General features: G+C 37.3%; 1 protein-coding gene across 6 annotated transcripts in view; it reads right to left on the reverse strand.

The window, feature by feature from the left end:
• The window catches only part of ZZZ3 (zinc finger ZZ-type containing 3), a 122,629-nt gene that overhangs the window by 53,255 nt on the left and 50,394 nt on the right, over positions 1-18,980 (reverse strand). For all 6 annotated transcript variants that reach the window (XM_017962693.2, XM_009211291.3, XM_017962692.2 and 3 more), the window contains one exon: positions 15,864-17,419. In XM_017962693.2, coding sequence (XP_017818182.1) covers positions 15,864-17,368 — 1,505 coding nt within the window. In that variant the 5' untranslated portion in view covers positions 17,369-17,419. The remainder of the gene's footprint in view (positions 1-15,863; positions 17,420-18,980) is intronic.

An 18,980-nucleotide genomic window follows, 5' to 3' on the forward strand; every position in this document is an offset into this window, starting at 1 on the left:
TCAATCACTGATTTTTCTTTAAATGCCAAATGCTCATATTTATTATCATTAGTATTATTGGCTTCACAGTTTCCAAGTATAAAGAACATTAACAAGTTTCTAATGCCCAAGAACACTCCAGTGGTCTTCTCAGGAACACCTGCCACATTTAAAATGTCAGTGCAGTTTTAATAGATGACACCATTTGTTTAAAAGCAACCCAAGTTATTTTCAAGACTGTTAAGTAAATGTCCACTGAGCCCTGTAGTTTCTCTAAATGTGTTACTAGGATTCTATAACCTATATACTTCAAGAGAATCTGGTACTATGTTTAAAAACTTCCCCTAAATGCTAAAGTAAAAAATCATTGAGCAACGCGCAGCTTTTCCTTATTAAAAACAACAATTTTCACACTTTTTGCTTTATGCATCTCTACTGGTAAAAAATAAAAATTGTCAGTCGAGCACGGAGGCTCACACCTGTAATCCCAGCACTTTGGGAGGCCGAGGCGGACGGATCACGAGGTTAGGAGTTCAAGACCAGCCTGGCCAATATGGTGAAACCCCATCTCTACTAAAAAAATACAAAAATTAGCCAGGCATAGTGGCACCCACCTGTAGTCCCAGCCCAGGAGGGAGACTGAGGCAGGAGAATCACTGGAACCCAGGAGGCGGAGATTGCAGTGAGCCAAGATCATACCACTGCACTCCAGCCTGGGAGACAGAGTGAGACTCTGTCTCTAAAATAAATAAATAAATAAAATAAAAATAAAAATAAAAATTGTCAGGCTTGTTCCCAATATATGTATACTAAGTAAACTATATGTTCTACTATACTTAAAGGAATTACAAATACATGTTATAATGTATTTCAAAAAACCCAGACATTCTTAAAATGAGCAAAAAACCTCTAAATAGTATTTTCTTCCTATCTCCCAGCGGATAATCTTGTACATACCCTGGTATGCACATAAACCCCCCATGCTTTAGTTTCATCTGTCTTACTGTGGTAAAAATCACACAAAATTTACCTTTTTAACCATTTTTAAAGTATATAATCCAGTGGCACTTAGTACATTCACAATGTTGTGCAACCATCACCATTATCCAGTTCCAAAACATTTTCATCACCCCAAAAGGAAATCCTATACATATTACGCAGTCAGGCCTCATTCTACCCTTCCCCGACCCCCTGGCTAACCATTCATCTGCTTTCAGTCTCTATAAATTTGCCTCTTCTGGATTATTTCATATAAACAGAAACATATATGACCTATTGTGTCTGGTTTCTTTCATTAGTACAATGGTTTCAAGATTCATTCATATTGTAGCTTCATTACTTTTTACAGTTGAGTACCATTCCATTGTATTGATATACCTTGTTGTGATGTATCCATTCATCAACAGATGAACACTTGAACTGTTTCCACCTTTTGGCTATTGTGAATTGTGCTGCTGTGAACACCTGTGTACAAATTTGTGTTTAAACACCTATTTTTCATTATTTGGAGTATACATCTAAAAGTGGAATTGCTAAGGGGGGTGTGCTGACTCACGCCTGTAATCCCAGCACTTTGGGAGGCCTAGGTGGGCGAATCACTTGAGGTCAGGCATTGGAGACCAGCCAAGCCAACATGGTGAAACCCTGTCTCTACTTAAAAAAAAAAAAAAAATTAGCCAGGCATGGTGGCAAGCACCTGTAGTCCCAGCTACTCGGGAGGCTGAGGCAGAAGAATCACTTGAACCCAGAAGGCGGAGGTTGCAGTGAAACAAGATTGCACCACTGCACTCCAGCCTGGGTGACAGAGGAAAACTCCAGCTAAATAAATAAATAAATAAATAAATAAATAAATAAATGAATGTGGAATTGCTGAATCATATGGTAATTCTACGTTTAACTTACTGAGGAACCACCAAACTGTTATCCACAGTGGGTGCACCATTTTACCCTGCCACCAGCAATGTATAAGTGTTTCCATATCTCATTTTATAAACAATGAATTGACCAAGAATACAATTTTACCCAAAAAACAAAATGGTCTATAATGGGCATGTTTTGGCAGCCTACCAACCTGTCCGCATACCTTTTTGCTGGAGGATATACCTTTGCTCTAGAAGAGTAGACCAATGCAGCCTTTTTTTTTTTGCCCAATAATCACACCCCTGACAATTGTTAATTCACCCAGGGATGGACTGACCAAGGAAGCCAATCTATTGGATAGTCAAAAACCAGGTTCTCTTTAGAGACTGTGACAAGGCTCTGGGAATAAAATGTCATATAAAGTTGGGCTCATGATAAGCACAGTAGGAAGCCAATGTCATTTGCAAAATGAAATTTCAGGGGAAAGGAAGAAAGTGTGCAAAAAACATTAATAAAATAAGAAAAACTAGCCTATACTGTACAAAGACAAGCAGTGATGAGAGAGTATATATAATCTTGAATACTGACGGGTTATAATTTCATGAGGCCTGCCTCAAATTTGTTTTCTGATCATGAGTATTCATAAGATTGTTTGCTATCATTTATTTAAAATAAACCCCTTTGTTGTTTGAGATACTGAGTGAATTTCTGATTCCTGCAACTAACAAGCTCCAAACAAGTTCTGATTACTGTAACTTTATTGTCCTTGTTAGTTTTAAATAGCTTAAAGAAGTTATTTACTAGTTACTGAATTTAAGTAACTTGTATAGGAAATTTTAAAAGACTGTCAGTGTTTTTTAATGACATTATTATAGCCTTCAAAAAACAGTATTTTTCCCCTGAAGACTCAAAGATCCTTACGGGAATAGACCTTAAAAGATGACCTTTTCAATTTATCCCTAGGTTCTGCTTTTCTAAATATATGCCACAGAATTATTGAGTTTTCTCTCTTAAAATAGAAAGCTGAATGCAACTACATTATAGCTAATAGAATAAAAATTTCACAATCATCTAGAAAAACACCCCTGACCAGTCACATCAAGATTCCCTTGATATTTCCCTACTCCAGAATTTTAGATTACCCATTCTATGAAACAATCCACTGTAAAATCTAAAATGTTTACCTCTTATTCTAGTATTACAAATACATAAAAGTTTCATATAATAGAGACAAGTTAAATAACTTCTAGTTAAAAACTAATACGGTAACGAACAACACACCTCAAATATACCCCAAACTACATGTATGTTAAACTATATGTATGCTATCATTTCATAGTAACTCCAAAGACACAGGACATGTCATTTTAAATTAATCTAGCATCTACTCAAAATTATGAGTTTTTACAGAGAAAGTTGAGTACTATCCTCTACTGAAAATCTTTAATAGAACAGACACACATAAAAAGGCAAGGACACACATTTTCTTTGAAGTCCTTCAATTCAATAAAGACAACCACAATCAAATTCTTAACCACTCTGTAGGCCTCTAATGCCTACTGGCAAAACTCTAGACTGTAAAATTATACTTACAATCATACAAAACATTCTGATAATACTAAATATAAATTTATTTTATAATACAATGACTTCTTCTCTTTGGAAGTCTGGTATTATTAAAAACTGAACTTACATTTCTTTTATGACCATGTAAAAACATGATTTTACCACTAGGTAACAAACTCAGACACCTCATCTGTAAACATAAGACTCCTCTTATATGTCTCCCCATAGCTGAGTTAAACAAACCATATGAATGATGGTATCGCATATTTATCTTTTCTTTTGAAAATTTAAATGTTAAAAAAATCACTAATGCTATGTAAAATTCAGGATCTTGAAAGTCAAATAATGATATCAAAATTTTTCTACTATGAAAAGCACGCTAAATTTTTCTCTGACATTTTCAAAGCAGGGTAATGTTTGAAATTTCACCACTGATACATCAACCAACCAGAAAGACATGAGTCCCTCAAAGAGCTTATGGTCTCTTGTACACATTTACAGGCAATTATAACTACAACACAGCACACAAGCAGCAACTAATAATCAGTCTTGAAGATGAGAAAGATTTCTCAGAGAATATGATGTCTAAATTGCGAAAGGCTTCTCCCTTTGTAGAAGTAGCGCAATAACTAAGAAAACGGGGGGAAAGTAGAGCAGGCAGTTAGGCATATGAGGAGGCCTAGAGTTAGAGAACATAATTCAGGAACTAAGGAAATCAAGATTCAATTGGAATAGAATGTAGAGGGAGAGGCAGACAGTAAAAGACATGTTTAAAAATCATGCAGTGATTCATTTTAAAGAGTCGATTTTATTCTAAGACATTTACTCCAGCTACAGTATAAGAGTTCATTGGCAAAGTAAACCAGCACCACAGAAAGCAAATAAATATGTTAAGTAATCCAGAAAACAGATGACAGTGGCCTACGAAAGAAAGACAGAAAGACAGACAGACAGACAGACAGTTTCAGACATGTTCCACTGGGTATACTATGGGACATGGAAATGCAGCTATCTACTAAACGGCCTGATACTCAAGAATAATCTGAGTTGGTGACAGGCATTTCAAAATTCATCAGTATATAGATAGTAATTTAAGCCACAGCAGTGAGTGGGAACACACAGAGAGAGTATGCAAAGGAAGAACAAAGCCAATAACTGAAGCCTAAGCAGTGCCAAAAGTTAAGGGCAAGAACACAGAAAGAAGTGAGTCCAAAACCATGTATATAATACACTAATTATAATTACAGAAATCAAAATAAAGTTTTTTGGTAGAAACAAAAGCTTAGCATCATACTGCCAGCTAAAAATAATTGGAAGGCAGTTGTAGAGTTCCTCAAATCTAGCCCAATCACCTTGATTTGGTAAATAATTTAAAAATAAACTTTAACAATATAGTGAGATCCTAGATCTAAATAATATAAGCATCTTAAAATAAAAACATTATCTAGTTATAATCAATGTCTCAAAAAAAACACTACTGGCCCGGCACAGTGGCTCATACCTGTAATCCCAAGACTTTGGGAGGATCACTTGACACCCAAAGTTCATGACCAGCCTGGGCAACACAGAAAGACCTTGTCTCTACAAAAAATTAAATAAAATTAGAAGGTTGAGGCAGGAGGATCACTTGAGCCCAGGAGTTCAAGGCTGCAGTGAGCCATGATTGTGTCACTGCACTTCAGCCTGGGTGACAGAGTGAGACCCTCCCTTTAAAAAAAAAACATCCAGTGAAGAAAGAGTTTGGGAAAAAAATTAAGAAATAAAAATTTAAATTTAAATTAAAAAAAAAAAAGTCCAGGCATGGTGCCTCACACCTGTAATCCCAGCACTTTGGGAGGCCAAGGTGGCCGGATAGCTTGAGCCCAGGAGTTTGAGACCAGCCTGGGCAACATAGCAAAACCCCATCTCTACAAGAAAATATAAAAATTAGCCACATGTGGTGGTGTGCACCTGTAGTCCCAGCTACTTGGGAGGCCAAGGCAGGAGGATCTCCTGTGCCCAGGAAATCGAGGCTGAAGTAAGGCATGATCACACCACTGTACTCCAGCCTGGGCAACAGAGTGAGACCCTGTCTTGAAAAAATATAAATATAATAATGATAAAAGAAGATACTTCCAGTTTTTATTGTAATCTTTTTCAGTCTCACATCTTACACTCATTGCCAATAAGAAAGTAACATGATCCTTCCCTCTAAGTTTAAGCATAATCTTAATTATGTTTTGAGAACCTTGAGTTAAAATATATGAATGCATTAATAATTGAAGGGTCGGGTGTGCTGGCTGACGCCTGTAATCCCAATACTTTGGGAGGCTGAGGAAGGAGGCCAGGAGTTCAAAACTAGCCTGGGCAACATAGTGAGGCCTTGTCTCTATTTAAAAAAAAAAAAAAAAAATTACCCAGGTGTGGTGGCACACACCTGCTACTCGGGCAGCTGAGGTGGGAGGACTGCTTGAGCCAGAGGGGCTGAGGCTGCAGTGAGCCTAGATTGTGCCACTGCACTACAACCTGGGTGACAGAGTAAGTGAGAACCTATCTCAAAAGAAACAAAACAAAACAAACAAAATAAACTAAAAGGAATGATAATGTAAAACAAGTGAAAAATAGCAAAAAAAAAAAAAAAAAAACCTGAATCAAATTTTTCCAACATAAATGGTAAAAATTAAAGTATACGGAAAAACAGATTTCTCCAAAATACTCTATATTTATTTAAAAAGAAAACCATGTACTAGAAACTGGATTAAACTGATAAGCCACATAAAAAGAGCATATTCACCGTGGCTTTATTAAAATACTATACAGCAAATCTGGTACAACAAAAATCCTTGAAATATCTATGAAAAATAGCTAACAAATACATAATTCCTTAGACTCTTAGAATTACCATTTCAAACCTAGTAAAAAAGTTTCATACCTTCTTGTGTGTCACATTCTCTCTTTTACCCATCCTCATGAGCTTTATCTCACCAGTAACCTAATCTTTATTTCTGTTCCAATCTCAGCAACACCTAATCATAACTAAAACAAGTAGGTAAAAGTTACCGGCATTCTTCAATTAAAATTCCTACTGTTCCAATTTCTGACTTCAACTTCTTTAAAAAAAGAAGTTGCTGAAACTGTTTTTTAAGGTATAAGTAAAAGCTCGCCCACGGTAATCCCCAGATAATCAAATTGCAGGCTTGGGGTTCAGTATTATAGGAATAAAACATACCTAGTGCATATTAAAATTACATCAGAGACATCCACTTACAGTCATAACAGTAACTGATACGGAATGGCCATCCTGCCATCCACAACTACAAAACTGGAGAAAATATACAAATGATAACTATTTCCAAACATTAGACAACAGACAGCCTGTAACTGTGATCTGTGAAAGAGGGCAAACAAACGAAATAAGCCCTATTATCACCCTCTCTTTCTACTTGGAAGTACTGTCAGTACTATAGAACAGGGAGGTGTGTTGCTGAGCAGAGAGACAGAAAACAGTTTGGGGAAGCTGAAGCAGCTAGAATTTGTGGGACGGAGTATCAAAAAGGAAGAAGCAACACAGAAAGACAGACAATGCTATCTGCATAGAGGTCCTCTCGAGTCTGGCTGAATATAATGCTGCACACACATAAGATGAGACTCCACAAATCAAGCAAAGAACAACTACCAAGGAGCTATATAAAGAACAACTAACAGTGTCCTCACAAGGCTAGAAACATTCAGGATTCTAACAACTATAGTAAATTACCTCTTTATTTTTTATTTTATTTTATTTTTTTTTTTAGACGGAGTCTCGCTCTGTCACCCAGGCTGGAGTGCAGTGGCGCAATCTCGGCTCACTGCAAGCTCTGCCTCCCAGGTTTACGCCATTCTCCTGCCTCAGCCTCCCAAGTAGCTGGGACTACAGGTGCCCGCCACCACGCCCGGCTAGTTTTTTGTATTTTTAGTAGAGACGGGGTTTCACCGTGTTAGCCAGGATGGTCTCGATCTCCTGACCTCGTGATCCGCCCGTCTCGGCCTCCCAAAGTGCTGGGATTACAGGCTTGAGCCACCGTGCCCGGCCGTAAATTACCTCTTTAAACAAGATATCACTAAGGCCATACTACAGAAGGCTAACCAAGATCTAGAGAACAGGCTACTCTGTACTTCCCCTAACAAAGGTAAGCATAAGCCTTAACAGGACCAAGTTTATCCCCAAATTAACTGCCTGTCAGAACAAATGTCAACATTTTTTAAGGAAAGAAAACAAAACCCTGACCCTCAGCAACATATGTACAATGTCTGTAATCCAGTTCCCAAGATTAGCAGACATGTGTGAAAATACTATCATAGCATACCACAGAAAATCTTGCCTGAGAGGGTCCTGCACGAATTATTAGTCTCCTCTGGCCACATTCAGATTTTCCCTGTTAAAATCAGAGAATAAAGAGACAAACAAAAGCAGCTTTCCACAATAAAAGAAATAAAAGGTAAACAAAAAGACTCCACTGAAAAGTGAGACCAAAAAAAAAGAGAGAAGTAGGTCACAAGACAGATCTCTTCCCATTTATTACTATACATTATAATATCTGATAACATGAAACAACACAAAAAATGGCATATATGGTATACTCTTCTTACTAATATGTAAAAATACAACATTCCTAAACCTACTTGTGAAATAATAAAAAATAAATATATTGGTCTCTACTCCCAGTTCTGGGCATAGAGCTCCTAAAACTCTTGTAAATAGGGATACTAGAAAAATCTTTGTTCCTAATAGTTGGTCTTTGATCTCAGTTCCTGACACATAGCTCCTAAGACCTCTACAATTTTCTGAGTGGCAGCAGTGCCTGACAGAGTTCCTGAATCCCTTAGAATTTCCTGGATGACAGGAGACCCTTTTGTTCTAATAAAGTCACTCTGGGTGGAGTCCTGGGTGCAAGATGGTCATTATAAAGAGCAAGCCAGCATTACAACTTACAAGCCCTAACCCTTGTATCCTCTGGGGAGGTTAGAGGAGCTGGAGATTGAGTTAATAATCATGCATGCCTGAGAAATTAAGCTCTATTTTGAAAAACCTTAAAAGACAAAGTTTAGAAGCTACTAGATTGGTGAACACATCTACGAGCTATGAGGGTGGCCGACCCAAACTCCACAGGCAAAAAAGCTTCTGTGCCTGGGACCCTTCCAGACCTTGCCGTACATCTCTCTTCATCTGACTCTTCATTTGGATCCTTTGAAATATCCTTTGTAATTAATCGGCCATAATAAATAAATTGTTTTCCTGAGGTCTGTGAGCCACTCTAGCAAATTACTGAATCTGAGGAGGAGCTGGTGGGAACCTCCACTTTGTAGTCAAGTCAGACAGAAACTGTGGGTAACCTGATGACCCACCATTTGTGATTGGCTTCTGAAGTGGGAGGCAGTCTTGTAGGATGAAGACTTTAACCTGTGGGGTCTGCACTAACTACAGTTAGTGTCAGAATATTGAATGGAATTGTAGGACATCCAACTGAGTCAGAGAATTGGTCAGTGGGAAAAATCACCACAAATCTGGTCACAGAAGTGTTGAGCGTGAGTACAGAGAAGAACAGTTAAGGTTTCCTATAGATCTGGTGTCAGAATTGAAGTACTGAGACAGAGTGAATACAAAAGGAAAAAAGTTGGGTTTTTTTCTGTACACTTCTATAAAAAATTACCAAAATTAAGTTTCTGCAACTAAAAGCTAAGCTTCAATTAGTGTCAAAATTGTAGATAAGTAATTGTTTCAGATGGGGTTTATTGCTAAATGAGTCTTTCTTACCATATATAAGGAAACAATTATTGTTTCCCTATTCAGAATTTAGATCTGGTAACTTACGTAAACACAGCCCCCAAACTGGAAAGCATACAAACAAGAAAACACAATCAAACATCCCACACACTAACACGTGTTTATTCAAAGATAAACTCCTCAATATATCAATCACTAAAGAACCATGAGACATAATTCTGACAGTGTTATTCTGATATCCAAGTTCAAAGAAAACTAAAAGCAGTCAATTAGAAGGAAAGTCTTAGTTACTAAAGGAAGGTACTATAATAGCAGTGACTCATGAAAGCCAACAAAAACGAAGAAAATAATAAAAAGTCACAGAACTTAGAAAAGAACATAGAAAAGAAACAGATTATAAGAACACAAAAAACCAAGCAGTCCAAAATCATTTACCACAGGAAAAAAACAGACCTACTCTGGCAATGATGCCAGAAAAGTATTACTTCATAACCTCTGTCAAAAGATGAACCTAAATCAAAAAGAAAAGGTTAAGTGTGGCCAGCTGTGGTGGCTCACACCTGTAATCCCAGCACTTTGGGATGTTGAGGTGGGCAGATCACTTGAGGTCAGGAGTTCGAGACCAGCCTGGCCAACATGGTGAAACCCCATCATTACTAAAAAAAAAAAAAAAAAAATACAAAAACTAGCTGGGTATGGTGGCACATGCCTGTAATCCCAGCTACTGAGGAGGCTGAGGCAGGAGAATCGCTTGAACCTGGGAGGCAGAGGTTGCAGTGAGCTGAGATGGCACCACTGCACTCCAGCCTGGGTGACAGAGTGAGACCCTGTCTCAAAAAGAAAAGAAAAGGTTAAATTATACTTGGGTACAAATATACTTGGATTACGGCAGAGAGTTACTTTTAGATACCATCTAAAGTAGTTGAAACAAAACAAGTTGATATTCAAAGGAAAAAGCAAAAACTTCACTTAATGTTTTGATTAGTCAATGGGTTTACTCTACTTACAAGTGAAACTTACATATTTTAGAGCAGCAGTCCCCAACCTTTTTGACACTGGGAACCAGTTTCCTGAAGTACAATTTTTTCCACAGACCGGGTGGTGGGGGTTCAGGAGGGGTGGTTTCAGGATGATTCAAGCACATTACATTTATTGTGCACTTTATTTCTATTATTCTTATTATTCCATTGTAATATCTAATGAAGTAATTATACAACTCACCATAATGTAGAATCAGTGGGAGCCCTGAGCTTGTTTTCCTGCAACTAGACGATCTCATCTAGGGGTGATAGGAGACAGTGACAGATCATCAGGCATTAGATTCTCATAAGGAGCGTGCAACCTAGATCCCTCACATGCACAGTTCACAATAGAGTTCATGCTCCTATGAGAATCTAATTTCACTGCTGATCTGACAGGAGGTGCAGCTCAGGGAGGAGCAGCTGTAAATACAGATGAAGCTTTGCTTGCTTGCCCGCTGCTCACCTCCTGGTGTGCGGCCTGTTCCTAACAGGCCACGGACTGGTTGGGGACCCCTGTTTTAGAAAGCTACCTCTCTCCTCCCATTAATCTTTGTGCCAGACTAGAGGGGTAAATCTGGCTATTATCCTACAGCCTTTTCTGGTAAGTTGAGAAGGTACACCAAGCATGAGCTTTCCTTAGTAATCGTTGACTTTAATATACCTACTGCATTCTAAAATACCCCAGAGTATTCTTTTCAAATTATCCAAATCCTCTATTTGAAATCAAGTTATAGCCATAGTTTTATTTCACCAGTTTATTCTTCACAAATAAGATGTTCTTTAAAATAGTGAACATGAAAGTATTTCATTCAATAAATAAAGCAAATTACTTACCTATAATGCTGGTTCTGTAACAAATAAAAATCAGATAATCAGATAATCAACAACAGAGCTTAACCTCAGGGTAAACAATTCCTGACAACTGAGTCCCCAAGATCTGCTCCATGAGGTTTCTCAACATAGAAACAAACCCAAAAGTCCATGAAATAAGTCCTCACTGGATGAGGTAACCAAGTATAGTTCAAACTAGTAATTAAAAGATAGAAGTTAGATCCTATTTAGTAATTCATTATGTTACTTAAAATTAATAATCTAAAAATCTTAATTACGAGTTAGGAAATGGGGACTGTATAACGGTACCTATCCTGTCTACTTTCAAACTGTCATGATAGTCAAATGAGAAACTAATGAAACTGATTGGTAAATTACAAAGCACAATACAAATGTAATCTTATTCAGGGCAGGATGACTCCTCTAGTGATTTTTAAGCAAGATTCTGGAGTTTTTCTGGTCCCTTGAAAGAAATTACTTTGACCAACAGTAAAAGTAGACTCTCAATAAGTAAATCTCCAAGAACTGATTAAGATTTTCTCTATGCAGCTTCCAAAATTGATGAAAATATCAAATGTTTGTTTAATCAACTATGAAATAAGCATGGTGCAATAGAAGGACATATTATAATTATTTACTATCATTAGCATTTTCCAAAAACCAAGTTTAACACTACAATTCTTAGAAACTCTTTAATGTGGCTTGAAAATAATACTCTCACCTGCAGAGTACCTGAGCAACACTCTTAGATGAGCGATAACTATCTTACAGGTTCATTACGTAGAAACTTAAGAACTGGTATAAATGTTAGCAATCCGTTATCAATAAGTTAATCTTTGTAAGATCTCAAGAATCTAGAATCCCTAAATTTGACTTTTCACCCCCTTATCTGTTCATGAAATGTTATAATACCAACAGTCCTTAAATGAAGATACCCAAGGTCTTTCAAACATAAATTTATTTAAGTAATGTTGCACAATGATAATTCAGAGGCAGCTGACCAAATCACATTTTCATTTAGAAGTTTATTTTCCAGTGATTACGTTTTGAATTGGAAGAAATGCTCTGAACATTAAAGCCTAAGACCTAAAATCTTCCACACTTGTGCTTCCTGGAGCCAGACCTTCAAAATTTAGAGATCTGTTTCAGTGCTCCTGTTTCAAAAATTAGCAAGAGGTCAATTCCCAAACAGAAAGGGCAATCACAGTTACGTAAATAATCTCATTCAGGGAGGCTATTTAAGCCAAAAAAGAAGTTATTAGGTACTGTATTATCTAACACTTTAACAGATTCTATCAACCCTGAAGATCAAAGAGCTTTCAGATAAAGAATATTTCTTTTGATCCTCCACCCCTAATCTTTCAGAAGTCATGTCTAATAAAATAATCCACAGATGGAATCTTGCCAGAGAAAAAGATATTCTCTGGTCCCTTTCTCACAGTGGGGTACTCCATTTGGAGAAATATATAAAAGAACACTGTGGATTTATGCACTAGAGAAGAGGGATGGCATCGAGACAGGCATCAAGCTAGTACCCGGAACATCCACAGATTTGTTTCCCTGGTCTGTTGCCTAACTTATCATAAATTACATCTAAGACTAAGACTCTACACAATACTTCTGCAAACATTTACAAGTGATCAGATGACCTTATATGGGATATCTTTGCACACAAGACAGATAAACTATAAGCTGAACACTAGGATAGAAGGCCGTTGATCACTGTTAGCTTAGAGGAAAAATTTCAACTAGAGTAACACAGAGTTATGTCCCCCCGGCTCTTGACAAACAACTATGCCATGCTCAGAATTTTCTGTTAACAACCTACTTTTAAAACTGGCTATCAGGAAGTATTCATTCCCTACTGGTAGAGATATTCATATTTAGGCTGGGCAATGCTCAACCTCGGTTTCAAAAAGCAATTACCTGGAGAACTTTTCTAGCATAGGGAGAATAAGGAAGTGAAGTAACATTTGACAAGGTATGTACACGTGTGTACAGGACAGTAATAAACCATCTCCTTCAAGTGCCTTTTTTTAAACCCAAGTGCTTTTTAACATCATTTTCAAACTGCCAGAAATTTACTTGAGATTTGAAAGCACCAGACAGATGTCATGATGCTATTTTTAGCAATGGCAACTTGGATTAAAAAGAGCCAATATTATATCCAACCATCTCTTGGCTCTAGACAAAAAGCACAGGAATGAAAGTATAGGGGAGGAAAGAGAGACTTTACTGAAAGAGATTAGATCTGACATGATCAAACACCCTCCCCCAATTTTCCTTAAATTAGCTCTGAGATGCTAATCATGATACTCCATCTCACTTCTGATTTGCTTCCTTTGAAAAAAACAAAAAAGATAAAGTTTCAAAAGTGCTATCCTGGCCTGGTGCAGTGGCTCGTGCCTGTAATCCCAGCACTTTGGGAGGCCAAGGCGGGCAGATCACTTGAGCCCAGGAGTTCAAGATCAGCCTGGACAACATGGCGAACCCCTGTCTCAACTAAAATTACAAAAAATTAGACAGGTGTGATGGCGTGCACCTGTAAGCCCCAGCAACTCAGGAGGCTGAGGTGGAAGGACAACCTAAGCCTGAGAGGTCAAAGCTGTGGTGAGCCATGACTGTGCCACTGCACTCCAGCCCGGTTGATTTAAAAAAAAAAAAAAAAAAAAAAAAGTGCTATCCTTCAAATGATCTGGAGCAAGGCAAAAAAGCAAGAATCAGTAATTTGTTTTCCCCAATGTCACCCAATGAAGCATTAATTTGAAAACACTGTCCTAACAAAGCAACTAGCATCCAAATTCCAAAGGACTCTATATCTTAAGGAATGCATGAAAAATAAACATATAAAAGCACACTATATTAAATGTATAAAAGCACCCATTAAGCTGTATTGTTCTCATCCTCAAAGGGTTATGAATGTGGAATATCAATGTTATGACTGTATCTTTAGATAACTGTTTTATGTGAACATCATCCTTCAGAATTATTATCAGGCAATCTCTTACAAAAAGTAATACTGTAGTGAATTACTAGAAAAAAAATTTCCACAATCAATAACCAGTCAAGATTAAAACAATAAAAAGCAAAGAACAGAACATATATCATTTTATAAAAATTCACATTTCTTTAGTTTTTGGTATTTTCCTAAGACATATGCTCTCCTTCCCTGCACTGCAGATAAACAGGTCTACCTTTAAAAACTGATACTAGGCCAGGTGCAGTGGCTCATGCCTACACCCAATACTTTGGGAGGCTGAGGTGCGAGGATCAATCGAGCCCAGGAGATTAAGACCCGCCTGGGCACCATGGCGAAACCCTGCCTCTACAAAATACAAAAAAAATTAGCCAGGCGTGGTGGCATGCGCCTATAGTCCCAGCTACTTGGGAGGCTGAGAAGGGAGGATTGCTTGAGCCCAGGGAAGCCAAGGTTGCAGTGAACCATGATTGCACCTCTGTACTCCAGCCTGAGTGATGGAGCGAGATGCTGTCTCAAAAAAAAAAAAAAAAAAAACTGTTAGTATATATGAACAGCAGAACTCAACTTATTTCTAATACAAAAAAACACTTCATTTATGAGTTGTTCTGCTATCTAAAATTAGACTTCAAATATTCCAAATACTCGAGACTCTAACATTTTCACAAAATTGTAAAATGCTCAGATGACATGAAGTACCAAATACAATATTAAAATAGTATTTCAAAAGAGCAGAAGAAAACTTTTCAGAAGAGAGGCCTACGCTGAAAGATCACTGTATTACCATATACAAATCTAAACTATCTACAATGCATGGCAAAAATAATATTATGTCCCCACAACCAGGATTTGATACTTTGATCTGACACATACCAGGGTCTGGCAATTGTCACAATAAAACTATTAGAAATGTTCCTCAAATCAAAGTATTTATGTACAGTCTATATAATCTGATTGTGGTATTAATTCAAAAGCCTACCCTGTAGGAGTAAAGGTAATTAACTTATTACATAAGTCTGTCTTTTACTGTTGCTAATCATGATATTTAAGAGCACTGTGTGCTATAGTTCCTTTCAGGATTATCTAGACATAGTAAGCTCCAAATCTTTTGTGTTACGGCCCCGAATATAGAAAATCTAAGCAAGTAATATTGTGAAAATTTTGGATACAGAATTCTTTATTTAAAACAGTGACTTAGCAAGGTTGAGAGCTGGTAATATTTTAAGATACAGTCTTCCTTTATATTTAGTATCAGGAAAAGCTACGTCAAATGTTTTATGTAAACTATCCAGTAGACTAACTCTTGCTAATATGTTAATTACAATATACTGTCATAGTGTTAACAGTAATATCCACTTCTCTAAGTCACAAAAGTCAAAGATGATGCATAAAGCACATTTTTTAATAAAAAATTTTAATTGGGAATTAAATGTAAGTAAGATATAAGTAGATATCAAGCCTGCTAGACTTCACATATCTGGATGATATCTAAGCACTCATTAATTGTTCTATGCTACCTAGAATTATAAATCAAAGCATACTGTGGTAACTCGATGTGTTTCCATTTTATAAATTAACTAAAAATGATATAAAACATATTAAAACAACAAAAACACTACCAACCATGTCTTTTCTAATTGAGACAAGAAATACCAGAACTGGAAATACCATGCTGTCATAGAACACATGTGTAGAGTTGAGTTTAAAAGTCTTTTTTTGGAGTTTTTCTAAGAGTTGAGAAAATCATGTTAAACCTAAAATTTTAGTGAAAACATTAATTTTAGCTGTAATAAAAACACTATGAATAGACATTTATGAATAGATACTGAAAAACTTGGGGAATAATAAACAAAGCAGAATTCATGGTTACCATATTTACACATACTCTTTGTTGTGTTTCAGTGCCACATGATCTGATTCAAAGTAATAAACATCAGGATCATCATCTTCCTCTTCTGTAATGTGCTGACTGGCACTCTCTTTGGCAGATGGCAAATGTCCAATATTGAGTCTTGCCTCTGAGGGCAGTTTACTTAGTCCTTCACTTCCACAATTTTGAGAGTCACAACATATCCCTTTTTCATTTTGAGAAATTTCACCAGGATTTGTGGGAGACTGACTTACATTATCACTAACAGTTGCATTTGTTTCATTAGGACTAAGATTATTCTCCTCAAATTGTCCATTTTCTCTGTAAGGAGAACTGTTTTTAGTAGGACTACCTCTGGTAGGGGCTGCCCTTCGTGGTGAGGTTCTCAGAGTATAACGATGTTCTTGAGGTTCTGATAAAGACATCATTTGAGCTGAAACACAGTCTAGAACAGAAGATGGTTCAGGTTCTCCGGAGGCTGGCATACTCTCAAGACTTGTGTCCAGGTTGTTACTGGTGTTTTCTTTACACTGCTCTTTTGAGGCACTGCTATCTCCCACCACATCTACTTCCTCCTCAGAATCCCTTAAAGATGACTGAGTTTCAGAAAAGGGCCCTGCAGCTGGCTCAGTAGTCAGCTGATTAACATGTTCCACAGGCAGGCAGGCAGTTACTATTTTGTGGTCCTCCAACTTGACCTGCACTTGTGAATTTGTGCAAGGCACGTTATGGTCTATATAACTGTCCTCCTTCCTACTATCAAGGAACATTGAAGTTTGGGTATCCGAATCCCCATTTTCAGCTACTGATTTTTCCTGTAACACATAGGAACCAAGGCTATTTTGTTTAGTGTTCCCATCAGGCTGACAGTCATCACAGTTTATAACAGCTGAATCACTGTCATCGACACCATTGACAGCCAAATAGCCTGTGATTTCTTCAACTACTGCAGAATTAAGTGGCCCTTCCTCACTGACATTCACCTTTTTAATTTCCCTTTTCTCACAATCATCCAGTATAAGACATCGACAAGCTCGTTTCGTCCCTTGAAAATCTGCATCATTGTCCACTACTGTACTCCTCTGTTCTACTGACTCCTTGTCTGATTTTATAGGTGAATCTTCTTCTGAACTGTTTGGTGCTTCAGATCTAACACAACGCTTAATTCTTTTTAAAACTGGTGAAACAGGTTCTGTTTGCCTTCTCTCACAATTTTCTATAGCCTGCCTTTCTATGTTATCCTTTTCTGAAGAAGAAAGTCCTCTTTTCCTAGGGCTTACCCATGATTCTCGGGTACTCTGCTGTTTTAAATCAGTGGTTCTCCCATTATTATTTCCTTTCTGAATTGGCACAGGCTCTGGTCTCTTCTTTGGTGATCTTGATCGTACTTGAGAATTAGAAGAGATTTCTTCAGGATGCGCAATGCTACGATTCCTTAAAGTTCTACCACAAAAAGATTCATCCAAGCCGTTTAACCCCACTGTTGATCTTGTAACACGAGTAGATCGGGAAGCAGCCATACTATGGCAAGTCCCTACAATACGGTCATCATGATCCACTCATTGGGAAACCTTCAAAAATGTAAACAAAATAATGAGAAAAAGGTAACAGTTAATATACCTAGAACGAAAGTATAAAGCTATAACTTTTTTAATCCAAGTATACTCGGACGTTATGGTCTATATAATGGTCTATATAACTGCCAATATTAAATTATGTGACAAAAATTCTTTAACATTTCCAATAATGATATAAATTGTAGCTAACAAGTATACAGCACTTAATATGTTCCATGAGTCTTTCTATATAGCTTACATATATTAACTCACTTAAGTCTCATAACAACTCAGATAGGTACTACTATCATCCCTACTTCACGAGTAAGATTAAGGCACACTGAGTAATCTATCCAAGATCACAATTCTAGTAAGTGGAAGGGCAGGACTCTAGAGACCATACCTGCCTCACTGTGTATTTGCCTCTCAGATAGGCATAAAATACCCAGAAAATATCTATCCTAAAGATGTGATTTCATTTTGGTCATTAAAATAATAATCTTCGGCTGGGCATGGTGGCTCACGCCTGTATTCCCAGCAGTTTGGGAGGCTGAGGCAGGAGGATCACAAGGTCAGGAGTTCAAGACCAGCCTGACCAACATGGTGAAACCCTGTGTCTACTAAAAATACAAAAATTAGCCAGGTGTGGTGGCACACACCTGTAATCCCAGCTACTCAGGAGGCTTAGGCAGGAAAATTACTTGAACCCAGGAGGCAGAGGTTGCAGTGAGCTGAGATCATGCCACTGCACTCCAGCCTCGGCGACAGAGCGAGACTCCATCTCAAAAACAAATAAAATAAATAAATAAATAAATAAATAAATAAATAAATAAATAAAATAATAATATTGAACCTATATAGCAGCTATCTTTCAAAAACTATTCCAATCATTTCTCGTGTTCTTTCAAAATGTCCCTGGTATATAGAAAGGCAGGCTCTCCTCTTTTTAATTTACTTTTGCCAAAATGAGTTTCAGATCAAATCCCTTAATAACTAATAATCTGGCATCCAAAAAATTTTGCTTGCAGTATTTTTCATAACTAAATAGATAAAAATCAAAATGCTAGCTTGCACTGGCTAAGAACAAAACAAAGCAAACCCAAGCCTTCCTAGTCTCTAGAAATAAAGCCATAAATTAGTAGGTGAAAGGTACTGTTCCAAAGATCGGAAAAATGGGAAAGAAGCCTCTGAAGCAAATACTTACATTTAAGAAATCAAGACTACTCATATAATCCCACCCTTTCCTTCTTCGCACTCCTGTGTATAGCATATGCAGTGCCAGTTTTAATGTGTGGTTTGGGAGATGAAAAGGTATTCTGGTGTGATGCTTGAGGTTTACATGACAGAAATGTAAGGGATATAGAAAATGCCTGGATTGATCCATTTGGGTAAACTAGTGAGTTGGTGATATTTTCCAGAGGCTCTCCCATCAAGCAAAATAAAGGAGCTGTTAACATTTGAAGTCTCTATTCCCCCTGCTCCTCTTCTGTTTAGTTTTCACAAAGTACCCTGTCATTTTACCGCCTAACTTTGAGTGAGATGCAGGATGATTAGTTAGAGAAAGAGGCCAGTGGTA

The sequence above is a fragment of the Papio anubis genome, chromosome 1, assembly GCF_008728515.1.
Source record: "Papio anubis isolate 15944 chromosome 1, Panubis1.0, whole genome shotgun sequence".
In the NCBI taxonomy this organism is placed as follows: Eukaryota; Metazoa; Chordata; class Mammalia; order Primates; family Cercopithecidae; genus Papio; species Papio anubis.